Source organism: Anopheles moucheti, chromosome 3 (assembly GCF_943734755.1).
Source record: "Anopheles moucheti chromosome 3, idAnoMoucSN_F20_07, whole genome shotgun sequence".
NCBI classification, from domain to species: Eukaryota; Metazoa; Arthropoda; class Insecta; order Diptera; family Culicidae; genus Anopheles; species Anopheles moucheti.
The window spans coordinates 56590120-56613839 of record NC_069141.1 but is presented as its reverse complement, the minus strand read 5'-3'; the positions used below and the strand labels follow the sequence as shown (position 1 = coordinate 56613839).

The following is a 23720-nucleotide window of genomic DNA, read 5'->3' as shown; positions in this document are numbered from 1 at the left end:
TATGATAGTAGTTCGTACATGCTCCATAGACGCACGATCGGATTTATTTTACAAAATTGGATCTGAGGGTATTGCACAAAGCAGTATTGGGAAGTTCTTGTTTCTTGTATTTAATCTTGCGGATTGATGTAAAAATCAAACGCAAAAAAACCGCTTTGGAGTAAAATTGTAAGATGAAATGGAACTAAATGTAACTGCTATAAAATAATTTATTTTATACCGTCTGGTAATACCCCTTCTAAAATAGTGGCTTAGAAATAGCCTCTTACAAATTATTGTATCATTTTTCAAACATTTGTTGCTCCATTGAACCAGACAATTCTTACCTGTGGAGGTTTCAGTTCAGTCGAGATTTCATCCCACTTCCGCTTATGTGCGCCTAGCATTCACTTTCGTAATCTTCTACTATAGTATCCGTTTCGTCTGTTTGATTGTGAAGAGAGAGAGAGGAAATGGTGTGTCAATCGCTTAAAAACAAACTCCCATACCGTACATCCCTCGATCATACCTTCGATCTCCACGTACTGATTGCCATCAGTCGGTACAATCGTAACGTTCCGGAGCTCCAAATTGCCGAGCACGTTCGGTTTCCTTCTTCGCTCACCATGCACTCTTATCTGATGCCGCAAGAGTGATACGCGCGCGCACAACGAAATGCCACACAGGTCGCAATCGTACGTCACCGGATTCGCACAGTTGGCGTGTGCTGCACGATGTAGCTGTAGTGACGGTTTCCGTGGAAAGCTTTTACCACACTCCCCACAATCGTACGTCTGTGGGTGCGCGATTGCTCCGTCTCGCTTAGCTTGATCGTCACCACTTTCACCACCATCGACTAAATTCTCGTTAGTACAGCTAAGCTCGGTATGTTTTCGCTCTATGTGTATCCTTAGATTGACACGCTGTGTGTAGGAAAGGGTACAATGCGGACACTTGAACGGTTTCTCGAGCGTGTGTGTCGGCAGATGCTTTTCCAGCAAACTCTTGTACGGGAACTTGCGTGCACAGTGGGGACAGGAGTATATTTTCATATGACTTTTCCGTTTGTGCCGTTCCAGATTAGCTTCCACCCGGTAGGATTTGCCACACACCGCACACCCAAACGTTCCATCCACGGACTTGATGTTAGCCGGTTCCTGACCCGAAATGACTAAACTGTTCTCGTTCTGCGATAGCAATTCAAACAGCTCATTTAATGTCATTTCACCGCGATGGTCCATTAGGAAGTGATCGTAAAACCCTGTCGCATCCGAGTAGCGTACCGTGCAGATGGGGCAAACGTGTGGAAATCGCCTAAAGTGTGACGCTCGGTGCACTTCCAGTTCACTCATTCGGGCACACTTTTTATGACAAATCTGGCAGGTAAATCTCTTCACAGGATTTTCACCGGTATGAATGCGCATGTGAATGGTAAGGTTTACTTTCTGCGTAAATCTGTAAGCAGACAAAAAAAAACAAGAAGGATAAGTTGAGTTATCGGTAACGGATTTTGCTCCAATTCATACCCTTTTCCACAAACTTCGCAACTGAATTTTTTCTCCTTTGTGTGGGATAGTATATGCCGATCCTTCGTACTTTTAAACCGAAATCCTCTGCCACAAACGTCACAGAAAAACCGCTGAAATTGAATGCAAGATGATAAATAAAGTTTACACATGCATTCCGTAATATGCGTGTATATGTATGTCGAACATTGCAGTACTTACATGTGTCTGGTTATCCTGATTCTGTTTCCAGTTGTTATCGCTACACACTGACTCTTCGTCCAGTGCCTCTATGGAACCATATTCGACCTCACTGAATGTATCGTATTTCTTCTCCTCTGCATCTGCATCAGCCTGATCAGTGTCCGACTCATCGTATGCATCACGTTTATCCAAATCGATTGGTACTATTTCTAACACGTCAGTACTATCAGGACGGCTGACCTTGACTTTTCTGTTAGATTTTCTCAACCGTACTTGGGTTTTGTCAGCGTTAATGCTTTCACTGTAGCTACTGCTTGTTCTATTATCCTTGAAAACTTCATCAGCATCATCCGATTCGATGCTTATTTCGCTGGATGGGTTTTCTTCTTCTATTAGTCCAATTTTGGTTGGTAGATCTTCATCGTCCACATCCTCCTTATCCCAAATCATCGCTGGACCATGATAGTCATGTTCATTCGTATCGCCTTCTGATGTACGTGCTTCGTTGTCGGATGTAGCCGGATCTTCGTCAAGCTTAAGAAAATAATATTTGCCATTCGCGTACTCTATGCCAATTTCCTCCACCGGTCCAATGTCATAATTTTCTTCTAATGCTTCTTCAGGACTTTCTACTGCTTTTAGCTCCTTTGCAATAGAAGTAAGCTCCGGTGGTTTCACATCATTTAGATCGTCTATTAAACTTAGCCCAACTGTATCCGGCGTTTGATCTAGTGCTACCTGATCGATGCTGGGTGATTCCTTGAGATAAACTAGAAAATAATCTAGCGCACTGTCTTTATCTGCGTTGGGTTCTTTTGTGGGAGTAAGCTCTTCGCAATCGCTTCGCGATGGCAGTACGGTAGGCATCGCCGTGGGTGGTAAATATCGATACCCGTGTATCGGGTGGCGCCCAAAACTGTCTTCAGCAAAGTGGCAGCTGCATACTTTTACCTCCTCATCCGATAGTGCTTGCATAAGATCGTCATTCGATACTTCCAGCAGCGAAAACCATTGCTGCTGCACGACCGGATCGTCGGGTAGGCTAAAAAGCAAAATAATGTATGGAGTTTAGTTTAATAGCAGCAGGAAATCAACGGATGCATCACAACAGCACATACTTTACGTAAAACACAGATGTATAGCTCACGACGTTATCGTCTGTATCGCAACCCGGCACAATACACTTCATTTTGATGGCGCTTCACAAGGTTTGAGTTGTTTGAAAACTACCTTACATTAGTGTTTTGCGGTAATTTTTAGTGTAAATTTATTAAATGAAATATAACGTATATGCAGTACTGCTGGCCTATGTTTATTGTTTACGTTTTGCATTTCGCTGCTCAGGTTTACACTCCTGCGGGGTTGAGTTGGAACTGTCAACAGTGCGCACAGTGGGTTATTCACACCAAGTGCGGACTATTTTCTAAGCATTTATTACGTATTTTCTACGCAGTTTTTTTTTTTATCAGTAACCGGTTTACTGGAATTTAATTGATTTTTGGTAATATTTGCGTGTAGAATTGCGATACATTATTAACCAGATTGGCATAACTTAGATAAAAAGCTACATTGATCTGTATTGGTATATCTTAAGCAGAAGCGGATTACTTCAAGCATGTTCCTGTTTCGAGATTAAAACTGAGCTGTGTGTGTGTTTCAAACAATAGATCATTTTAGTAATAAAAATATAAAAATTCATTGCACGTACAAAACAAGCTCGTATAAAGTACCCCCTCCACCCTGGCAGCAAACCCTTCCTCCTCAGCCTATTGCAGATAGAATCACACCAAACCGGACGCATGATGACGCTCTATCGGAACAGGAAACCAAATCCGGTCTTAATCGTCCCCGTGCTGTTACTTTCACGATGCATTTGCACGAATCTCGCACAACGTGTGGCGCTCCTTCCTGGGTCCGTTTTCTTCCGTTTGAAATAGTTCCGTCAACACGGGTAATTGGCTGGCCGGTTTCTGTAATGGTGCGAATAAGTGGGAATGCGAATATAAGGGGAACGATAAAACTTGTCCGGATTGCGGTAGCAGCAACGTCTTCCCCCGGTTATCATATCTGCTGTTATCGCATCCCGTCCCAGTACGTCAGTAATAGTACCGTTGTTGAGCAACTGATAAGCCGCTCAACGTGCGAGTCTAATTTCGTAAGGAACCATTTGCTCAAGATTGTCAATATAAAGTAGATAAAGTAGCTAAACTTAGTGCTAACAACGGGCACTGCCGTGTGGGGAAATTGAAAATATTATATTGCTTTAATTAAATCTCAAAACGTGCAAAATTCATCACCGATCATCATTGATGAGAACCAATCTATCACAAAAGATACATCACACAACAATACCACCCTGCCGTTATCGTAACAATCGAATAGGGCACGAACACTACCGATAACAAACGTTGAACAAAAAAAAAATTACACACGAAAAAAACCCTACTTCGCGTCAACCTAACAAATTGACATAGAAAAGATACGTATAACACGTCTACCGTGTGCGGAAGCTTCAAGGTGGGAACATGACTGTTGTGCAAACCTATCGCGCGCCCTTTCCGACACGATCGCGGCTTCCGATAGTATGATCAGGTTGCACCAACAAATCATACGATTGCACTCTGTGTCATATAAACCGTTTAATGACCCGGTTTTAGTGTAGTTGTTGCTATTGCTGCAGATAATTATTGAACCTCCTCCACTTCATCGATCGAGCGTAGGCGTTTCGACGTGGCTCACCGGATCGGCTAGTATTAAGCCCCTTCCTTATCCGGACACATTCCACTACAAATAGGGGTGGAAAAGTGTGGAGAATTGAAATGGAACAAAAGAATCATCATACCCCCTGGAGCACGTACGCAAACCGCAAGCACACGCAATGTACCCAGTGTCTTCGCATCAATCATCGGTTCGAACATGGCCAAAACTGACCTCCGCGCGTGTTTGTCAGTTAGATCGTAATTGATGCATATCGGGGGCCCTGAAGTTCCGGACCTGTAACCCATTACAGCTAGCGTTACAGTACGTGGCACTTACACAGCCACCCCGTAGAAAAAGCTTATCTCAGCTTGAGTGTGTGCGCATCGGCACATTACCTTTGCCGGTAAAACTACTTTAAAGCACATGTGTGTCCACCTCTCCAAAGCATCATCTGTACTGAAGTGCCGATCAACCCCCTTTTGGGGAGGGTGTAAACCAGTGAAAGGATGGGCTGGATAGTGACGCGAGGGCAACTATGCAAACAGTTTACCCATTCCCTCAAGGTACACACGCATACATGCCGCGTGTATCTAGGCTATCTTTAGCCCAGCATGGGATGGTACAGAGAGTCGCATGCACGCCGATGACAAATCGTCGTACTCGCGCGCACATACAGTAACTCCGGAACGCTTGATAAGTACAGGTCGTCACCGACGGCGGCAAGTGTCGATCGGGCAGAGATTTTTGTAGCTGGCGACAGTTTGCGTTCGAGTTCCGCATACAACGCGCCGTTCGCCGTTCACCGACAGTAACGATCAACTCTTATCAACTTAGCCCCGGTACGGAATAAAATAAATGGCGTTTGGTGCGATCACAATTGCACGATGCTCCATCATCATCAATATCTGCCGGTGTTCGTGACCTGAAACGCACCAGCCACCGTCCCGCTGGACACAATCGCGCACAAACACCTGATCGTTTTCGGCCACCCTCACACGCACAACGGACCAGCTGCAAAGAAAAGCGCAAAAAAAAACAACGAAAAGCAAAGCTCAACGCCACCCTCAACGGGGGTGCGTGTGTGATATAGGTGTGTGGCGGGATAAAAACAAACACGATTCACCCTCACACACGGCATCCAAAACACAGTACCACCCCAGCCTTGTTCGAATCTAATCAGCCAAAAAGCCACCAGAAGCTGATACAGTCCCACACACAGGCAGCTGGAGCTGGGACGAGCCGCGCATTTATTGTTTTAACACAGTCTGGCGGTGTGCGGTGTTTTCGGGGCCTCTGCGAACCTTCGCGCGCGTTGGTACGGTCAGAAAATGTGGCAACGCGTCCCGGGACGGTTCGTGCTTTGTGTTCTGGTTGCATTCCAGTCGATGGTCGCGGTGTGAGCAGCGGACGTTAAGGTTCTCTCTTTCTGCTGAGTGCGGTCCAAAAATTAGACAGCTTTTCCGAGTGAAATTGTTCGTGATTTTGTGTGGCAATTTGTGGGGCTTTTACAAGTGCGATACAAGTGCCTTTAAACTACGCGCGCGGAGTTGTTGTTTACCGAGGGTGAAACAAGCAATTACGCAAATCAGTTTTAATAATAGCGCAACGAGTGCAACGAATAACAAAAAGCTACCGATCGAAACGAGAAAGCATAAGCGCACACCGGTCCTCTTGCGGTGATCTTCATTCGATTGAAGTGCAGTGGCAGAATCATCCGTTACCGGATAGTCAGTGTGGCCGGCGCAAAAGATGGGATTCAACTGTACACTGTGTGGACTTGGTCCACGGGTGACCGTGTTCGTCATAGGCACGATCACGCTGGTAAGTTGTCACGGATGAAAGATCATCCCCGAATCGATCGGGGTGGGAGTTTCGTTCATCCATTCGCATCTGTTTGTATCTGGATCGGATGTGGATGATAGAATATGCACCTCACAAGTCATTACTGAAGCCATCCATCCCGGACCACCATCCCGGATGTGGATACGGGAAGGTTTTTGTTTCTTATCGTCAGAATCCAATTGTTTTTTTTTGTGGGGCGCATGACGCATTGCTGAAAGCTATCGCAACAAAAAAAACGCAATATTATGAAGGATGGCCAACGATTAGCCATTGGAAAGATAACGATTGTGGCGAATGGTTAGTGTTGTATATGCGTTTGCAATTGAAGGTTTTGATGGATTTAACGATTGGAACACGAAAAACTGGCAAGGAATAAAGCAGTAACGTGTAACATAATCTATCTGTGCCATCGCTTTAATCAGCCTTTAAACAGCGTAGATCTATCCGTTAGTGTGGTGCTTAATGAATCTTTTGAGAAGCGACATTATTTTTGAATCTTTAGTAAGGAGTCATTCAAATCAGAACTTGGCTCAAAAACTCAAAATGAATCCTCAGAGCAGTGGCGGATCATGCTCCTTGGAGGATTGAGCGGGATGGTATCTGTGTGGATGGATGGAGAGGGAGCTTCTAATTGGAAGTCGTATATATGGGATGATTAATAAATTTAAGAGAAGATTAATGAATCTTTCAAATAGAGAATCAGATTCAATTCCTAAGTTCAAAGGTTCCTTCAGATTCATAAATCCGAATCAGGAAATCTGGAAACGTAATGAGCCAATAGAACAGTTTATTAGTCACTTGGATAAAAGATATGATAAATAAGCGAATTTCTCTTAGTTTAACGTAATTTAATTACGAAATCTTCTTTGATCACTTATGTTTGTTTTTATTTCATCTCTATGAGTGTAAACGATACGTCTAAAATAAATTCGATACACGCCACAGCGTTCGGTCCCAAACATTAGCGGAAAGTGGTGAGCTGCTGTATTTGAGTAGTAGATTTTGAGTTCTATTACTTAGATACTTAAAATGAATATCCTCTTTCATAATATTTTTAAATCTTTGGTGAAGTCTTCGAACCAATCATCATTCGCTGCTGTACTCTGTTAACTTACCTTATTTTAGAAGTTTCTGAGTGTATAATTCCCTTTAAGGAGCTACAAAGCAGCGTAAAAGCACAATTGCGTTGTTGAATCTGAGAGTTATTCTGCGTTTATGATATTTTGCCGAAAATATCTACGCGAATAAATTCAAATCCAACTTTATAGCATTGTATGTAATGATCAATTTTTTTTTGTTTGAAGCACACGTATCTATTTTTACGGCTCTGAATCATTAGTAGATAGTACTTGCAATAAATGCTGATAAAAGCACCCGGTCGAAAAGGAACAACTTTACGTATAACCAAGGGCTAGATATGTACAAGTTCATCGCTTACATGAATCATCATTCATTCACACGTCTCGTTCTCTACCCTCTCATACCAGTCCAATACCGGACCGTCTGCTAATCGCTATCAACCCGCTCATACTAATCAGTCATTCATTGTTTCAAGCTGATAGTATTGTCTACACCCCCTTTTTTATTTTCTTCGTAATGCGAATAATTTGGCTTACTCTTTTAATCCTGTTCCTAATCATATCACTACCAGCAAGCGTGATAAAATCGAAACCCAGCAGGGTTTTCCCTTATAGAAGCGTCTTGGGTGCGTTAACATCCTTCTTACTTTATGGATGACCTTCACATAAGGAGATCATAATCCGGGCGCATGCCAACACTATCTAAATTACATTACGTCATCAGTACACTTTCTTTTATTGCACACTCACCCACAATCCTGCCGTGTCAACAATTCCAAACGTGTCGGAGAAACGAGTAAAGTTCGGCTGGAAAAGTGAAGATAGTACACGAGCGAAAATAAAAAAAAAAACAGCCGCCCAACAGCTTCACCCGCATTGCCATAAGATATGCCATAAATATCATTCCGACTTCACCCGTGCGTTTTGTAGCCTTTTGGAACGTCACGTGGAGTTTGGAGAGTTTCGGTGGGCAAAACATTAACGCCTCGTTGGCTAAACCCGCGATAGAGCGGATTTGTTTACAACCGTTCCGCCCCATGGGGAGGGTCACCTTACCTTAGCGATCACGCAAATGCCCTTTGCGGGCATCTTTGCACGTTTACGATTGTGGCGAGTGCCGCTACGAGTGGATAGTAGGATAAATTTTAATAAAATCACCACATCGTTTTTGTTTTCGGTGGTCATTCGCCGGACACATTCCATTGGGGGGTTGAAAAATTTGTCACCTGAGCAGTGCTGGGGTTGGAAGTTTGTTAGTTTGTTAGGCGTTACAATCTTTCGCTTAACCCGTTCGGCTATGTTGTGCCATTTTTGGGATGAAGTTACTGTTATTACTTTTTCGTTGGACGCTACTATCCAAACAAACAGCCTGAAAACAATGCATTGTAACCGCTGCGGTGCTGATACCGATACAGCGTGAGTCACGTACGCGCGATACCTGATGGAGCGTACGAATTGAAGCGTTACATTGTGTAGCCGTTACATTCTGGTACGGAAGTATGCCATTCAATAAACTATTGTGTGTACCATCGAGAGATAATGAAGCCAATGAACTTAGGCCACCTTAAATCACACGATCTTCAAAAATGCTTGGGGATTTGTTACCCCGACGTTATCACCGCACTCTCACATTATCAGACGATCTGGTTCAATTCTAACCAGATTTGAGTCGCACGCATTGGACCTGTACAGTTCGTTAGTTCAGTTCCATTCTTCAGATTCGTCTTATCATGTTATAGCAGTTCGCGAAACGTTCCCAGGATGCTCTCAATGTAAAAGCAATTAATAAGGGACAAAAGAACGAAAGAACTGTTCCGTTCGTTCAGTTCTTCTCAACGAACGAACGAGTTCGCTCAAGTTCGACCAACACCAATGCTTTTTCCAACTCTAGTTTTAACATCCCAACGTATTCTCCTTACGTTACAGGTATTCGCCTTGCTAATGGCTGGATTAGCTACGACAGCAATACTGGCGTACAACTGTGAGATCGACATGACAGATTCGCGGGAAACGTACGGCCTCTATTTGTTTTACTTCCGCTGTAAGTATTATCTCCATGTGTGTTTTTATCATAGTGCGATATCCGCGCGAAGAGACAAACAATTTGCACCCAATTAGCATTACAATCCGTTTCATTTCTTTCACCCCTAACCGCAACAAACAGCTGCAGAGTGTGGTCCCGTTAATCTTCGATATCTGGGCATTAACGTCAACGTTACTATTCCATTCCCGGACACGACTGATGCCGTTGAGCGAACGTTTGTGTTTGCTATCGTATCTGCAGCACTGCATGGCGCTCTGGCCGTTACGACGGTACTATTGTTCGGTATGACTTTCGTTTTTTTCCTTACTGATGTACTCGTTCTGTTATGGAAGCATTTCATGAAGCGCATTTTTACTACCGTTTTATCTACCACAGGTACAATGTGCGTTTCATGCTTGGGTCGCGGTTGCGTGGTAGTTGGATTCTATCCCTGGATTCTTGCTATGTTCCTTGTCCTTGCGCTGGACGTTACTGGATTCGTAACATATTTGATCGATTTCATCAATGTTATGGTAGGTTAAACATTTTGTTTTACTTAACAACTTCCTTTTTTTAACGATTTCCGCTTTTTTTGGTAGAATCTTGATGGAGTAATAGACCTGTTGGAACTGGATAACAACAATATCACTCGGCAGGCATTGGGCCAAGTAGACGACATCTACTTTATCGCACCGTCCCTCTTCATGTGGCTTGCATTTAGCAAAGCCGTACTGTTTTGGTTCATGTTTCTCGTTTTCCTGGCCGTCATCATCAGTCTCTCGATGACGCTGTGGAAAGAGAACAAACCGGCCCCGTCGTACAACGAATCGATGCAACCACGGCAAGTGATGCATCCAACAAGCCCTCCGGCGGACCTAGAGGAACCTTACCACGCTGCAGCGCGTTACTTCGATCAAGCTCCTCAGCAGCAGTTGCCCCCGGTACATCAGCAAGCGCCACCGATATATCCACCGATGCCACCCCCCAATCAGCTGCAATTGCCACATTCCGATCCAAACGTAAAGCGCACAATGGAACCGTTGAACGATGCCTACGATAATGGCAGCTTCCGCGAGGATAGTCTACCGTATCTGCCAGCTTCGGCACATGACACGACCGTACCGATGCCGCTACAGGTGAAGCAAACGGTTGACCCATACACGGACAAACGCTTCTCGTATCTACCGGGACAGCCGGCACCATTCTCGTACCTTGCCGGTCCACCATCGAGCAACAGTCCGCGAAGCTCGGTAATGGCTCCACCGGAAGTGCGCAATCAACTACCGTGGTCATACTTCCCCGCCCCGGACGAGAAGAAAGCGGCCAGCAAGCGATTCACGTCCACGCTGACGGAGGAGAAAGAATTCCCCGGCGAGGAGAAACAACTCCCAACGCTTAAGGCCGGTGCATTCCCTGACGATCGATCCAGCGTGACAACGGATGAAGGAAGTAAGTGCCGTTGGAATGTTAGTGCCCAGGTGGAAATGAATTAATGGCCGCTGTATCTCACTTTCTTCCTACAGAGTGGAGTGGACCTGAGTACAAATACTAGTCAAAATACGCACCATCAGTTTGCATGGATTAAGTATTCTACGCCATCGCGGCACACAGAGGCTAGAATGGGGCCGCCCAGACCGACGGTTGCGGCTAGCTGGCTGTTAGTTTTTGTAAATATCTCTATTATCTTGTTTAAACCCCCGACGACACTGTACTTCAGCGCGAGATGGCTAACGGATCATGTGACCGCGTTTGTCTTGCTCGCGTTTTAGTCATAGGAGCAATAATGTGCAGCAAATTAACACAATCATGTGCCAGAGAGGCTTAGTTCTCCGGTACTGGTGGAATCTTACTGAAAACGAGTATACGAACACACCTATAGAAACAGCGTTAACAATAGTATTGCATATGGTGATAAAATTATAGCGCGAGTGTGAGAGATTATTTGAATGGAAATACTATTGCTGCGTTAATCATTTGTCGATGTGTATAACGAGCATTTTAATGTAAAATATACGGGTTACTATTAACTTTGATTAAAGGCGTTTGGTGGGGATGCAGATGCACTCATGCGTTATGCAGAACTGTGAGATTTTCGGTACATGATGACATCTAATACTGACAGGATATTCCAGTTGACAGTTAGTCTTCAAGAATTACACGTGCAGGGTGTGTAGAATTCAGTACATTCTCAGTTCACCAATTTATGATCTCGAAAGTTATCAGATCCTGGAAGATTCATAATAAAGTATTGCATACTTCCAGGCGCTTAACACCAAACCCAATTAACCGCCGTGCAGTAAGTAATTCTAATTCTGTAATATGATAAAATTGTTAATACCATTGAAAAATTACCACTACCAACAATGCAAAGCATATTCGTAAAAACATATCAACACTAAAAAAAACAAATGGGATTAAAAATATGTTGTCCGTACTTCGTACAAGATTGAACCAGTGTGCAACGACGGTGTATGAATTGATACACAGATTGCATACATTAGGCGTTTAACAAGGCCACCCTTATATGGTTTTACACAATTTCGATACAGTGTTGAAAGGGTTAGTTTTCAAACATAATAGTCGGTGAAGTTTTTGTTTTTTATGTACAAGGGTACTTTTCTCTAATTTATTTAAATTATTTCACTATGAAAACTGTATCTCAAGCATTACGAAAAGTTTCCAAAAACTTGTTTGCGTTTTTGATCTAGATTTATTTTAAGTTGTGGAGCCAAAAATATCCTATTTGAAAAAAAAACTCATTCAAGTAACAACCCTGTTCAAGTAACTGAACCGAAATGGAGTAACAACCACCAAATGTGCTGAATTCTGTTAATGTATTAATTTATGCCGAGGTGACGTACAGATAGCTGATCGCAATTTTGAAGTCGTCTAAAGTTTCACCTTAATTTTCCTGGCCATTAAGGCCTGGTCATGTCATTAGAAGGACACCGCACGTCCCAGCTCAATCCTTTTAGAGTCCCACATTGAGATAAAATTATGCATCCGCAAGAAAGAAAAGGAAATTCGATTTGCACACGACAGTGCTCGATCGTGAACGATTGAGAACACTTCTACAGACCGCCATAGTAGTGTGTAGAAGAATTTCTTGAGAAGCAAAAATATTCGATCTGGCCATAAGGTGCGTTATTTTTTTCCGGATAAGAATTTTCCTCATAGTTCACAATTTTCCTCATAGTAGTTAGGTCGATTAACTCATATCAGAAAACGCTACATTTTATGCTTACTTATACGGCGCAACAACTGCTTCTCGGACTTGTGCTGCTGCATCTCGTAGAGCTCATCATTGACGGAGGAGTCTCTACCTCCATTGACCTTCCACCCACACGAGGACCAAATCATCTTCTGAGCATCTTCCTCTCGAACGCGTCTAAGAGGGTTTCGTCAGTTTTGGACAAAGTCCTTGTATCAGAAGAGTATGTGAGTACTGGAACTATATAAGTTCTATGTAGTACGTATCTCAACATGAATATTGTTGTCGGTGTATCTACCGATAAATAAAAACCTAAAGCTTTTATCAGAACCAGCTAACGTATAACATCTTGAAGTCTTCTTACAGACTATAATAGAACTCTAGCATTTTCATAGGAGTTAACATTCCACTAGATTAGCATTGAAGACACACCCATCCTGAAAAGTTTAGCCAATAGCACAGTAATGCTAATGATGATCGCGAATACATCAAATGGTCTATTCTTCAAATAAGCTGAACAGTTCCTCACTAACTCACTTTAGTAAAAGCATTAAAAAAGCATCCAGGAAAGATGAAATTTTCTCTTTACACAAATCTGTAGAACTGTTCAGTGTGTTCATCCTTTTTCTAGTGTGATGAGTAACACACCATCATCTACCGTTTGATAGTACGGTGGAGCATCATCACGAAAGAGTTTTGATAAAAATGCGTAACCCGATTCAGCTGCCCATTCGATTACTCTTTATCTCTCTCTCTCTCTCTCTATACATATCTCTATTGCTTTTTCGTCCCAGCATCGATATATCGGTTCGGAACCATTCTCACGGGGTGTTCGCCGTGTGTCTGACGTTGAGTTCCCTTATCGTAGTATCGATACGGCACAGCAGATAAGAAGTTTGGTGGATGTCTCGATCAACAAATATTAACTTACCATTCAGTATGACCAGTCGATGGGCAGGTGTGAACATCACGCCACCACTGCCGCTCTACGAGGTGTTACAACGGTTTCCCAAACCCTTTTTACCACTGTGACGCGGTAAAAATGTGAAATGTGCCGTTGACTCATAGTGGAAAGAATTTGGTGCAGCAAGTTGTCGAGAAGAAAAAAAAAACAACACAAAAGTCGATTCTAATACCAAGTTTGGAAGTGTTGGGTAAAAGAACGCAACCGTGACCCCAAAACATGACGCTCCCAACGTACAACGTCTTCCGGCCCTTTGCCATCTTTGCCGGTGTGTTTAGCATTGTAGGTGATGTTTACGGTGAATGTGTTAATTGAAACGAAGCTGAATCGTGATGTTTTTGTTTCTCTTCCTGTTTCAAGTGCCAATCGCTCATATGGATCGGATTTGCGATTACCGGCATCATCGCCTATTACTGCGATATCGACTTTTCCAGCCAAACGGATACGATGGGATCGCTACTAACGTTAACATTCTTTAACGTGTACTTTCGCGGTAAGTGTGGGCAACGCATGTACGACACGAGTTAAATTGCAGGCTTTAAAGAAGAAACCCATATCGTCGGCCGATTTTTTTACGGTGGTGTATGATGAATCGCTTTTCGCAGGCAGCGATGTCCATTCTGAATAGCCCTGCGTTATCTAAATTAGAAGCCAAGGGTTTATACCATGGGGGAGGATGGCTGAAACATTAGTGGGCCATCTTTTTTAAACCACGTCCATTTGTAACATAATTGCTAATGTACTTTTGGCTGTGGATGACACAAATTCGATTCCTAGTAATCGTGAACGGAATGCTCTAAATGTCAGTTTTTTGGTGGCCTAGTCTGTGCAGCCCTGGTTCGCTTCAATGCGAACACGATAAATACTTGCTGCCTGCGATAAGATGTAATCTTTCAATTAATCCTTCTTCGGGGACGATAAAAGAAACCTGGTGACGAAGCCGGAGTTTATCGCTTCCCACACAAAAGGGAGACTGACGATGGACGAAGGAATGCTGTTTATGACTGTTGGCATGTTGCAATATCCTTCGCCTCCCCCCAAAAAAAACACGATAAGTGTTGTGCTACATAAAAGATATGGTACCTTCACAATAACTAAAATTACTACAGCCTTAGAATAAATCTCACAGTACATATTATTCAAGCGGGTATTTTTTTAACAGAATTACAAGATATCTTTCGTATTAATTGCAGTGTTGGGTGAATCTGATTCAGAGTCATGAATCTGAACGAATCTTTGAACTCAATACATAAATCTGAATCTCCATGCTAAAGATTCATGAAACCTCAAGAGAGATTCAAGATAATCTTGAAGAATCAATCAATCTTTGAGGATTAATGAATTCATGAACCTTCTGTAAGTTAATTCCTGATTTAAAATCATTAAATCACGAAAGATTCATATCGATGACCTTGCTCGAAAGATTCTTTAAGCTCAACACTAATTTATTATGGCATTTCTTTTATGGCCTTTTTTTATGGCATTTCTAATTGATAACTTACTTTACGATCGGCAATGGTCAGGTATAGAACCATTGCTAGATTGTGAAGCTCTTAATACATCCACTTGTATTTGATCCACCCATTGCTTCCCGTTGTTGACAAATCTTGGCAGGTACTTGCGAACAGGTCGATATTCCACCGATTGATATGACACTGGTAGACCCGTTAAATCTGATGCCTGCCGGAGATGTGCATGCGTTCGTGTGGGTCTATCTAATCATACATCTGTTCTGGGGCATCAGTTCGCTGACGCTACTCACAAGTAAGCAGTAGAATTCTTAATCCAAGAGATCCACCCCACGGTAAACTAAATCGGTTCCATGTTCCAGATGCGCGGCAAAAGTATGTGCGATATATAAACGTGTTCCTGTACATATGGATCATCATTACCATGATCATCAGTGTTCTGGATCTGGCGTTAGGCATACTGTTCGCCATCGATTACGATACGATACTGGTAAGTATCTTGTACTGAAGTGATTCATCGGTTGTTTCCCTAGCTGATGGTGGTTTTTTTTCTGTCGTTCACACGTACAGCACGCGCTGTACGAGTATCCTTTCGGCGAGGGACAGGTGCTCCCGGGGGTGCAGGTGCTCGCTACCGCAGTCCACGTATCCGGCATTATGATGGTGATGGCGTTCCGTGGTTGGGTGTTCTGGATTGCCAATGTTTCGCTCGCGATCTTCATGTTTACGCAAACCTTTAAGATATACGACTACAACCAGATGCGCCGCAAGGTAAGCAACGCAACTGCCACACGTCCAGTGTGTGATAGCATCACCGTTACCGGCGATAACGCTTCAAAAGCCGTCCGACTTAAGACAACCGATTTTTTTTTGTTATCGACGATCAATCATTATGGCAGACGTCGGTACAGCGATTTATTTACCATTCGTTCTTTACTTCATTTTACTCCCAGCAAAGCGGCGGCACGGCGAATGGAGGTTACGTACCGGAGGGTGATACGATGCGACGTCCACCTATCGATGCTTACGATATGAAGTAAGTGCCATAGCAAGCTGTTGTACTTTCTCCCGGGCAGCCACAGATAAGTTCATAAGTTCTGTTCGATTACTCCACACAAAAATAGTCAACCACGACCGCAAACGTTTGCACAACCGGTCACCACCGCCGAATACCGAAGACCGCTGGAACGCATCAGCGAAGGTCCAATTGCGGTTGAATCGCCCGTACCACCCCAACCGGACTGGAGCCAACAACGTTCGTTCGAGCCGAAACCAACCGTGGTGATCAACCGTACGCTGGAACCGCTGGCAAGACCACAATCGAACGAGCCGGAAGAGCGTATGGACAATCGGCCAATTCCGCCACCACCACCACCAAAGAACTTCATGAACACGGTCGTCCGGCGGGATGTGGCCGCGGCTAAGGTGGCGCGCGAGCTCAACTATCGTAACAGCTTCAACGTGAACAACAGCGGTATTGCGGCGGTTAATTTACGTCCGACCGGGTTGAACCTTACCAACCCGGGACCGCTGAACAGTGAGCCGGACCTACCGACGCCCAACTACAGTCCACCGATGCCCCGAACGAATCCGTTCGAAAACCGGCCACCGTTACGATCGGTCTTGCGAAATTCTAGATTCCAGTAGTAGTGTTAAGAACCGGCAGGTGCTGCCACGTGCCATCATCTTCAATGTAAGCTTCCATGCACAACCCACTAGTCGATAGATAGAAATAAAGAATAAAGCAGCTACCTCGTTTCCATCCTATGTGCCACATACCAACACCAAGCTGGCCTAATTAAAAAAGGGAAAATATTGACATAATGTTCAACCGATAATATTCTTCCCTTGTTCGTTCAAACCAACACTATCAAAACTCAACAATGTTTCTACTGATCAGTCGTGTCAGCTTGATTTAGGCCTGGGGCGCTAACGTATATGTAGTTCACGCGGGTCAATGTCACCGATCGCGCATCGCACTGATAACGTTCGTCGCACAAGTTTAACCCCTTCAGCGATCGCGAGCAATGCGTAAAAGTAACAGTTTGGGAATCGCAATGTTTATAGACATTTAAACCCATTGATTTGTGCCCAAGTTTAACTATGTTTGTTGTACAATTTTTCAATTGACGTAGGACAATCATTCATAGGATGCATAATCGAACACGTTTCGGAAGTGCGACAATACGGCATATCATCTCTGTACCACAACTGATAAAAAGCTAGCTACAATAGTACAACAAACAAACAAATGAATTAATCGTTAACAATAAATCTGAAGGTACTCCATAGTATTAATTTCGTTGTAATAAACATTACTTACTCACCGTTTTGCATCCAAAATCATCAAACATCCATTTTGCGCCGTTCGATCTGCTGTGCCGGCTGCACAGAGTCACCCTGTGCGCGCTGCTTTGACAACAACACAAGTATGCGCTGAAGTTGACGTTCCCCCAAAGCTTTCGTCACTTATCGCAATCGCCGTTCGCCCGTTTGCGGAGTGTGTAAATAAGCTGACCGATAGTGCCATACCCATGGTCTCCGTGCGAGCCATTTGCTGAGTGAAAATCATCACCACCGTCAGCCTCTTCGGTAACGTACACGGTTACTCTTCGCGGGGCCATCGACGTATCGCTGATAACCGACATCCCGCGGGGTCAAACTAATCGCGCTCGTTCATCAGCACCCATCCCTGGGGTGGAACGTAGCCATCCGCCGGAAGAGTCCACCAGTGAGCGTGCCGGTTTCGTTTCGTTCGGTCTCTGTTGCGATCGCGTATCGTTCGTGTTAGCTACGGTCTGCTTGCAAGATGGTGTTATGTCATATTCGTGCAACGGTACGGTTAGGCAAACTGGTGGCCAAGGCCGGTACGCAAAGTTCCGCTCTCCGGTGGTCCCGTTTGTTTAGCGTCAGCAGTGTGGCCCTTAAAGGTAAAGATGGGATATGGTTTTGTACGTGTAAAATGTGATATGAATAGTGCGAATAGTTGAATTGCCTACTCGATGTCTTGTGAAAAGCCGGTTGCGAATGTTACGAAGAGTGGGATCACAACAAAAGCGCACAAACTTATCGTTTGGCATATCGTGTGTATCGACAAGTTGTCAAAAAATGCAACAGGGTGACCACCAACCGCTATAATACGAATGCTATAAAATTCAAATATTTTTCGCGTATGCTGAGAGATTGAAACAAACGAAAGATAATTGAAGATAAAAAAACCAATCACCCGTTTTTAAAAATCACCCGTTTTACTAAAACATTGCCTAGATGTCCACAAAAACAGATGCCCTTTCGGTGCCGGTAGAACAAAATGGTATTTTTCCAGTAGTACGGAACTTGGTGTGGCGTCGCAGTGTTTCAGATTACACGAAGCACCAGCAAGATTTCATCAGCCTCAAATGTACACGAACTGTTGACAAAGAAATGCGTGATTGGGTTTTGTAATCGGCAGTGGTGGATGTTGGGCAATGGCCACAACAGCAAAACAAAAAAAAAAACTCGTCAAATTAAGTGCTGGACCCATCGTTGAGGGCAGGTCATACAACCGATAAGCTGAACAGTCAAAACTACACGAATGCCAACTGGTCGGTTGTTTTGGCGAAATTTATTAACACATGATGCTCATGACCGGAGATCACGCACTTGCTAACTGAAGCATATCTGTACCGTTTCATTCTTCAGAGCGACTCTTCACGGACAAACATGAATGGGTGTCGGTGGACGGTGAAGTAGGCACGGTTGGCATTTCGAACTTTGCACAGGTAATTACCACAGGCGCGTCTGGTCGAATTCCCGACCCAACACTGTTCGGCGTAATCTTTATTAACAGTTTTCTTTGCTTTGATGGCATACTTGCATTCCTTGCAGGAGGCACTCGGTGATGTGGTATTCGCACAGCTGCCCGATCCCGGAACCAAATTATCGCAGAAGGATGAGTGCGGTGCGCTGGAGAGCGTGAAGGCGGCCAGCGAAATTTACTCACCCGTGTCCGGTGAGGTGACAGAGAAGAACGGAGCAGTAGAGGAGACGCCCGGTCTGGTGAACTCGTCCTGTTACGAGAATGGTACGTACTCCGTGCGCGATTTGCGCGTTCAACCTTACGCGTATTAATATGTTTGCTTTTCATTTGATCGTAGGATGGCTTTTTAAGCTGAAGCTCACAAAACCGGACGAGCTGTCGAAGCTGATGAGCGAAGAGCAGTATGCAGAATTTTTGAAAACTGCTGCCCACTAGTATGGTGGAACGTATGTTGTACGGTGCATGCAGCGAACGAAAGTGTGTGCCTGCTTATTGTTACCTATCGTTAAGTTCTACTGTAAATGCCAATGAATAGTGAGTGTTTGATTTTCCCAATAAATACAACATTCTGTGTGAGTAATGCAAACATGATTGTACGGTTGAGATTTAAACAAATGCGACGACTGTTGTAAGGTTCCGTCAGTGGTAATGCATTTATTTTGCAGAGAGTGGCAGTTCGGTTGAACCTAAGCGGAAGGATGGCTTTCACAGCTGGAATGCTGATGAGTGATGATGGCAAGGACATTCGGGTTTGACGACGGCCACTTCCTCCGTTTGGTATGAGCGGCAGCCGCTGCACTCACTGTACGGATAGCCAAAGTATGGACGGCCCTCGTGCGGGCACGGTTTCACGTAATTGTACATGTAGTAGTTTACATTGTTTTGCCGCTGCATAGGATATTCATCGTAGGTGTCCCGGTAGCAGTGGTCTCTCGTGCAAGGATACTTGTTGGGTAAACAACCTGTAATGAGGGGTGACACATTCGTTAGTACTATTTTGAAGCGGAGAGTTTTTCACCTACAACGCCCGATGTTTTACTTACCACCGTGCACCAGGGCAACGCAGGCGATCAGCGCGATCAAAGCAATCAGGGAACGCATACTGCCGTTAGGTTTGCTAGGCTGGACTGAGTTTGTAACTGTGTTTGCAAACTGGCTGAGATGTTGACTGTGTATTGTGTGCTTTTGCGAAGGTGCTTTTATACAACGTTTAGGACACTTTTCAAATGGCCCGTGGGATGTTTTGGAAACAGCTTCACGTCTAGCGCTTCACCCCATGATCGCACGTTTCCAAAGATATATCGCACTACACGTGGTCCGTTCGCCGCCAGCGTACCTAGGTTCAACAATGAAGCGTTGAATTATTCGCTTCCTGTTTCGGAGTTTTTGAACTGTGCGAAAGATTGTGTTCTGTGAGTGGTCAATTCGGGAGCTAGTGCAACTGCGGAAAAACTCTAATAAATACAATGTTGCTGCTCAACAATCAGAAAATATAAAAAACCATCAATCTATAAAATTAACCATCAATCAATGCTGCACAACCTTTAAAACAACACATGTGTTCACTATTGCGCTGGTTGTCCAAGAAGAAACAAAAAATACTTTTTTTTTACAATTTTTGCAAGAAAAATTAAACACGTTTGTTTGTTTGTCAACAAACATTTGGAACATTAACATTTAGCGCACACGGAAGCTTTATTTTGTTTTGTCTACACGTGCCTGTACGTGGACAACAATGTTTGACCCAATGGCAACGGTGCTCGATTGGCGAATGACTTCTGGGCAATGTTTTAAGCGTTACTAACACACTTTTTGTTTGTATGTTTTTACCCAATTATGCAACATAAATGAGTAATATTATTATGAACTATGAAAAGAAAACAAAACACATGTCAATTCTAGTCATGCATGTAGTTCATCGTAAGACGACAATCATTTTATTGGCTTCAAATCTTCAAGGCAGCTTCTCCGGTCCAGAGTTCAAACATGGATTTACACTACAAATGCATTGTAAGCGTTCAGGTAGTAGGGAACCACTGCACTCTTGCAGCTAGAGCAGCCACACGCTCCTGGATAGTATCCGGTCGGGAAGTGCGTGTAGTATGGGGAATAGGCATAGGTACCCTGGCTGTAGAAGGGATGCTCGCAGGTAGGATTCACATCATACGTATGGTAGGATAGCGGCACAACACCTGTATGAAGCGAAACCATTAAAGTATGCACATTTGTTTGTGGGTTGATTGAATTGTTCTTCCTACCTGACTGGATCTGGACAGCACAGACTACGAGCAGGAGACAGGACAGGACGATCGACTTCATCGTTTTGTGAGTATCGCGTTACAGCACACTTGCGGTATGTATTCTTGAAGAGCGGGAAACCGTTGACTGGTAACTGAGGTGAATGTTCCGATTTTATATACCAAGCCACCACAATAGACATAAATATGAGCGGCAGGCAGTGCCGGTGCTTCACCCCTACATAAAGCACGTTCTTGATCTTTGTTTTGCGTTTGCAAGAATACATAATATTCCAAGAGTGATAACTGCACAGCACCTTTGTTATAAGCATTGCCGAGCCGAGTGTTATTTATGATGTGTCGAAGACAATGCCCATACCCGTTTTTATTGTGAGAACTCTCCTGGACAAGGTGTTGAAAAAAAAGATCAGTATTAAATTGATTAAAATCGCGAAGATCATCACTGTCTGCCAACAAGGAGTGTAAGCAAGGTTGAGGGTTTAAGCCATTGCAGTATAAATGGGACTTCTCAATTCGTCGGAAAACAAAATTAAAATATTCCTTGACTTATTGTAACTTATGTCGCAATGCAACAAATTTATGGAAAAACTAACAACAGTGTAAACTTTTTTGAAAACTTTTGAGATACCGTCTTGATTGTGGGGAGGCTTTATAACATTGTCCAAGGTCTTGAGGGGTCCTTTTTTAATTTTAGATTTCCTTTTTGCTGAATGGTTGTGTGTACGGTCTGATTGAAGTTTGATACTGGTCCTGTCGTGTGATAACCTGAAGTAACTACAAGTGAACCGCTTAGTACACCAGAAAAGCACGAAATTTCGAATTTATTTGTTGTTTTGAAATGTACTAAATAAAAAAATAAATAACACAATTTTTGTTGTATTTTTGCAATGTTTATTTTAATTGTTTGCTCGTTTGTCTCCGTGTTGTGTGCGTTTGTCTGGCAGTGAGCGACCGTTGCACGATTTAGAATGCCCGGCGTGACCAGTATGGCTCATAGCCGTAATGGTACGGGTGGTGCGGATAGTACGAGTTTCGGCAGGAGTGACAATTGCCACAGTTGTTGCAGCTTCTATGGGGATAGTTCAAAACTTCCGTTGGATGAAATTGCTTGGCCAGACAATTGGCACCCAGCTCGTAGTGAAGCCCGTGGGTATCGTACAGCCGGACGGTGTGACGATCCACGTTGGAAGCATGCTTCACACAATCTTAATTGGGAAAAAGGAACAAAAGGAACAAAATAACAAAAGTGAAATATAAAATTAACAAAAAACCCATGTGACGCAGAAATAAAATGTCAAACTAATTACCAGTGGGAAGTGCAAACGTTTGGGCCGCAAAGGCTGCAACGCACAGGACAAGCGCAATGAACGACTTCATGGTGGAGGCGATGCAGAATGATGTATCTCTCGTTAGCACTAGGATAGGTGTAGCTGTCGTTTGATGTCTTTTCTGGTCATCTGTTCTGTTTATATAGTAGTTCACTATATGCATGCAGTTTTTTTTATTAATAGCAAAAAATTAAAAACTAATCCATGTTATGCACGTTCCATGCCAGAAGGTGATAAGCATACGAGGAAGTTTTAAATGAATTGTTATGAAAGACCGCACACGGGTGTATTGTTATTATTATTGTTTAACATGAATTTAGCGTTAAACTTATATCGAGACTTAATTTTTCAATAGCAACTTTGTATAGACAATTCGTTAACCGTTCGCTATGACTGGAATTATGTTTATCTTTGTTTTTCGTTAGACTAACATAAAACTAATCTTAACTAATTTAAAGATATTGAGTTGAAATTTGAAAAGGGAATAGCAGTGTTCCCAGCATAACTCTTGGACTGACTTTATCTTCAGGCAGGCGGGACAGGTATCGACGCTTGCTTCCTCTCGCTTGCCGCTTCATTAAGAAACGACGCGAGAGCGATAAGCCTAAACCTCCTAGCTTATCACCTTGCACGGACCTACTCCCCTAAGCTAGGGACCTATTTTGGTAGCAAGGACAGATGGTTTTCAAAGGACATAATTTCCGTCAGCGCCAAGTAGTTCATTCAAAGCAATTGGGTAATACACGATCCCTACAAATTATCCACATCCCACTAGTTTCGCAAAGTTTCCTCCTTTCATCGCGCTCAAATTGTAGTTAGTTAAGTAATGGCTAAGTTTTAGTCATTAGACAAATTTTGTTCTACTCTATGGGCATTCAATGCATAGTAAAACAGTCAGGTGTCCGGCGAATTACCTACATTGTAAAACATTCACATAAATGTTTGCAATCCGTCTGACAAAACTACATTTCAGAGTGAGCGTCAATTGTTTCATCGGTTCAAGCTTTGTGAGAATGAGTTTATTTTTAGAACATTTATCCATCGCCAAAAGTCGAACAGGGAATATCAGCTATTTATCCAGTACCGTTTCTAGGTCTACTTGGTAGTCTGTTCTCTTCTACGGGACAAAGGTCAAGGAAGTTACCTTACACAACTTTTCCACTAGCCAAAGAAAAATTGATTGGTGGACACATCAATTCGACCCTCTGTTCAATCCCTTTGGATTGCGCTCTCCTCGCTTTAAAAAGCGGGGGGGATGTTGGTAAATGTAATATTTGAGCAAAAGTCGAGAATGGGGGCGCATTGGTTGTTTGTGTTGATTTATATAACACTACTAATTTTCACTGTCCATCTTGCAAA

The 23720-nt window shown here is 43.4% G+C and overlaps 5 protein-coding genes across 5 annotated transcripts; 3 read left to right on the top strand and 2 right to left on the bottom strand.

Annotated features, from left to right (window-relative positions):
• Positions 1-66: 66 nt before the first annotated feature.
• LOC128300833 (zinc finger protein 544-like) lies at positions 67-17570 on the bottom strand. The gene is made up of 6 exons (XM_053037043.1): positions 17304-17570; positions 2807-3658; positions 1707-2730; positions 1506-1618; positions 509-1434; positions 67-423 (listed from the first exon to the last, which is right to left on the bottom strand). The coding sequence occupies exons 2-6, from the start codon at positions 2875-2877 to the stop codon at positions 380-382; spliced, it is 2178 nt and encodes a 725-aa protein (XP_052893003.1). The 5' UTR covers positions 2878-3658; positions 17304-17570; the 3' UTR covers positions 67-379.
• Positions 5082-11358, top strand: LOC128300834 (uncharacterized). The gene is made up of 6 exons (XM_053037044.1): positions 5082-6209; positions 9236-9350; positions 9474-9635; positions 9729-9865; positions 9932-10781; positions 10856-11358. Exons 1-6 carry the CDS (start codon positions 6138-6140, stop codon positions 10882-10884), a joined length of 1365 nt encoding a protein of 454 aa, XP_052893004.1. The 5' UTR covers positions 5082-6137; the 3' UTR covers positions 10885-11358.
• LOC128300835 (uncharacterized) lies at positions 13515-17197 on the top strand. Its single transcript, XM_053037045.1, has 7 exons — positions 13515-13789; positions 13868-14000; positions 15122-15271; positions 15339-15466; positions 15547-15747; positions 15930-16012; positions 16101-17197. Exons 1-7 carry the CDS (start codon positions 13727-13729, stop codon positions 16621-16623), a joined length of 1281 nt encoding a protein of 426 aa, XP_052893005.1. The 5' UTR covers positions 13515-13726; the 3' UTR covers positions 16624-17197.
• A 202-nt stretch (positions 17571-17772) lies between the features above and the next one.
• LOC128300836 (glycine cleavage system H protein, mitochondrial) lies at positions 17773-19355 on the top strand. Its single transcript, XM_053037047.1, has 4 exons — positions 17773-17906; positions 18658-18737; positions 18844-19039; positions 19113-19355. Exons 1-4 carry the CDS (start codon positions 17786-17788, stop codon positions 19208-19210), a joined length of 495 nt encoding a protein of 164 aa, XP_052893007.1. The 5' UTR covers positions 17773-17785; the 3' UTR covers positions 19211-19355.
• Positions 19356-21996: 2641 nt separating this feature from the next.
• LOC128305169 (uncharacterized) lies at positions 21997-22410 on the bottom strand. The gene is made up of 2 exons (XM_053042495.1): positions 22341-22410; positions 21997-22238 (listed from the first exon to the last, which is right to left on the bottom strand). The coding sequence occupies exons 1-2, from the start codon at positions 22408-22410 to the stop codon at positions 21997-21999; spliced, it is 312 nt and encodes a 103-aa protein (XP_052898455.1).
• Between the last annotated feature and the right edge of the window lie 1310 nt (positions 22411-23720).